General features: G+C 48.6%; 1 protein-coding gene across 1 annotated transcript; it reads left to right on the plus strand.

Annotated features, from left to right (window-relative positions):
• The first annotated feature begins 766 nt into the window (after window positions 1-766).
• On the plus strand, window positions 767-2,082 carry LOC109753174 (transcription repressor OFP13). The gene is made up of 2 exons (XM_020312096.4): window positions 767-1,373; window positions 1,466-2,082. Exons 1-2 carry the CDS (start codon window positions 816-818, stop codon window positions 1,886-1,888), a joined length of 981 nt encoding a protein of 326 aa, XP_020167685.1. The 5' UTR covers window positions 767-815; the 3' UTR covers window positions 1,889-2,082.
• The last annotated feature ends 1,024 nt before the right edge of the window (window positions 2,083-3,106 follow it).

Genomic DNA, 3,106 nt, shown 5'->3' on the forward strand with positions numbered 1-3,106 from the left:
GGAGCCCTCATAATCAACTGAGGTCCAATTTAAAACTGGGCCACCCGGTTTTGACCGTCTCTCTCTCCCTCACAGAGTCCTATTCCATTGAGGTATTCAATTTTGGATTTGTTCACGATATCAGCCGACAGCCAAAAACCTCGCCATCCACAAATATTAAATAAATAAAATATAACGATTTATTTCATGATGAATCTAATGATAGCAATTTTTTTATGAGACACCGATTTGATATTATCATATTGATATATTTTTCTATAAACTTGATCGAACTTAAAGATGTTTGTCTTTTAAAAATAAACCAGTACACATTATATTTTGAACAAAGTGAGTAAAAAAATTATGAAAACCCAACAACATCAATGCCGCGTTCCTAAAAAAACATCAATGTTGCAGCAAAGCGCGCCCAACTCTTTTAGTTATGTAGGAATTCAGATTAGGCGTTTCAGTTCCTCCGATGTTCTGTATAAATTTTTGAGTTCCTGTGTTCCAAACTGGGTTTTATGTTTTTTTCCGCAGAAATTCAAGTAAGAGTTCTATGTACTACCAATCCTTTCTCGTTCCTACAGTCCTGTAACTAAATTTCGGCCAAATTTCCCTATTTCTCGTTTCTTGTGGTTGCCATTGGCCAATACAACATTCAATTGCAGTATTCAATTCTTTACTGAAACCTCTCCAACCCTGCAGTCAATGGGCTCACTACCAGCCAGGCCCCATCTTCTTCTCCCTCCTCTATAAAGCAAGCAAAACAAACAGAGCAGGGCAGAAGCGGCAAGACCACCACGACCCACCCTTCCGTGAAACGCGGCAGCGCAATGTCTCCCCTGCACCCTCCCCACCTGCATTTCCGCAAGCTCAAGAAGCGCGCGCGCGCCGCCATCGGCAGCGGCAGCGGCAGCCACCGCCCCGCCGCCAAGGCCAGGAAGGGCCTCGCCGCCATCCTGTACAAGCTCCGCGACGTGCACCGCCCGCCGTCCTCGCCGCCCTCGCCATCTCCGTCGCCGTCGACCCCGCACCACCGGCAGCTCTGCTACCCGCCGGCCCCGTCCACGTGGCCGTGGCCGTCGTGCCGTCACCCACGCACCAGCTCGTTCCGCGCGCGCCCGGGGGATGCCGCGGCCGTCGTGTACCGCACCGCGAACACAGTGTACGACACACCGTCGGAGCACTTCATGCGGCGCCCGTCTGTGGATGAAGCGTCGTGCAGTGGCCGGAACTCCTTCGCCGTGTCGGGACAGGCTGCCGTGGATCGGGAGCCGGAGGCGGAGGAGAGAAAGGAGCTGCGGTTGCGTGAGACAGCCGTCGTGTGCGGCGTGCGGTCGGAACGGCTCTTCTTCGAGCCGGCCGGCGCAGAGTTCTTCTCGCCCACGCAGGTTATGCATTGTATGCCTTGTAGTATTACTATCTGAGCAGATGAATGATAATGATACCGGTTGAAGCACTGTTAACACGAGAGATATTTCAGCCGGAGACGCTTGGCAAGACCGAAGACATCACCACGGACGCGGCCGCCGAGGACGAAGAAGCGACCACCGTGCCGGTCGGCAAGACCGAGCAGAAGCCGGCAGATTACTCCGAGCTGAAGGCTGGCGCGGTGGTGGTATCAATGGAGTCGGAGGACCCGTACGGCGACTTCCGAGCGTCCATGGCGGAGATGGTGGTGGCGCACGGTCTGCGGGACTGGGAGGGCCTGGAGGAGCTCCTGGCGTGGTACCTCAAGCTCAACGCCAAGGGCGTCCACGGCGTCATCGTGGGCGCCTTCGTGGACCTGCTCGTGAGCCTGGCGACCCCGCCGAGTCCGTCCCTGCCGTCGCAGTCGCCGTCGTCGTCGTGCATAACTTTCGAGGATTACTCGTGGGCCACCTTCGACGACGAAGAGAAGTGCTGATCAGGAACTCGTTTTGATTCCTTCTTCTTTTTTTTAGTCTCGTCCAGAGTCAGAACTCAGAAGAGAGGTTTTGTTGAATATTTGTGAGCTGGTGAGAGGTATGGAATGATTGTACAGTTGCCAAAACTAATCGATGCTGACCCGGTACTCCATTATAACTTGGTATATTCGTTGCTGGGATGATTCATTGACCATATTTTCTTGCTGTGCTCTCTCTGTTGCTAGCCTGCGTGTTCATGGATTGTAAAGTGAGCCAACTCCGATTAATCCTTGGCATATTCATGGCGGTTAGTGGCTGTGGCTGCTTCACAAAATTTTGGCGCCAAGAGGTGCGTCTCCAGCTTTCTTGAGTAGGTCCAGACGAAAAACGAGTCAAACCATTGCCCCTTGTGATGCAATGGATCGGACACCATAGGGTTCAAAGGATTGGATCCGGTTTCCCTTTAATGCATGCCTCACCAGCTGCTCATAAATATGCGATGTTTATGCCCTTTGAATGCACTAGCAGCGACAGATGACACTCCATCCGCGCATTGTATCCTTGCCCAGATGCAAACATCCGTCCTTCTGGACATTTACATCGTTTTTATGGTACTATTTGACCGCTAGTAATTCCCACCGCAACTGTTGCATGACGAAATTAGAAATGGTTTTGCTAAATTTCAGTTGTCTGAAAATTTAGTAAATCTCAATCACTTCGATTTAGTAAATTGGTTCATATGATAGGAATAGAAAAAAGCATAGGAAACTAGATGACATGTATCTCGGTTTCTATAGAGAAAGAGAAAGAGATGTCATTTGATGAATAAGATATAAGTTTTTCACTGACTCTAGGCTAATGGTTTTTTTAATGTGAAAGTTTGGTTTCTATCCTACATAGGAATAGAAACCAAATTTCGCAAAAATAAAAAATATGAATCAAGTCCTACAAACCAAAAGCCTCCAAATGATTCTTTTCTACAAAATTCCTATCCTTTAGAATCCTACAAATTCCCTCTAAATCAAAGAAGGCCTAAAAGTGTGTAACTTTAGCAGAATATTGTAGCATTTGGAATTTTGGATTGTAGGCTATGTATGTAGGGTGTGTTTGATTGGGGAATAAAGTAGAATGAAATGTCACGGCTCCATTCCATCGGAATGGGTTGGTACCGTTCATGTGTTTGGTTGAGGACGATGAATGGAATGGAATGGTTTCAATGTTTGGTTGACGAGCTGAAT

Source organism: Aegilops tauschii, chromosome 2 (genome assembly GCF_002575655.3).
Source record: "Aegilops tauschii subsp. strangulata cultivar AL8/78 chromosome 2, Aet v6.0, whole genome shotgun sequence".
NCBI lineage: Eukaryota > Viridiplantae > Streptophyta > Magnoliopsida > Poales > Poaceae > Aegilops > Aegilops tauschii.

What these genes read in the sequence shown, in the direction of transcription:
- LOC109753174 (XM_020312096.4), top strand. Translation starts at nt 816, where the DNA reads ATGTCTCCCCTGCACCCTCCCCACCTGCATTTCCGCAAGCTCAAGAAG. An exon ending in AGTTCTTCTCGCCCACGCAG is followed by an intron (nt 1,374 to 1,465) that starts GTTATGCATTGT and finishes GAGATATTTCAG; the next exon opens with CCGGAGACGCTTGGCAAGAC.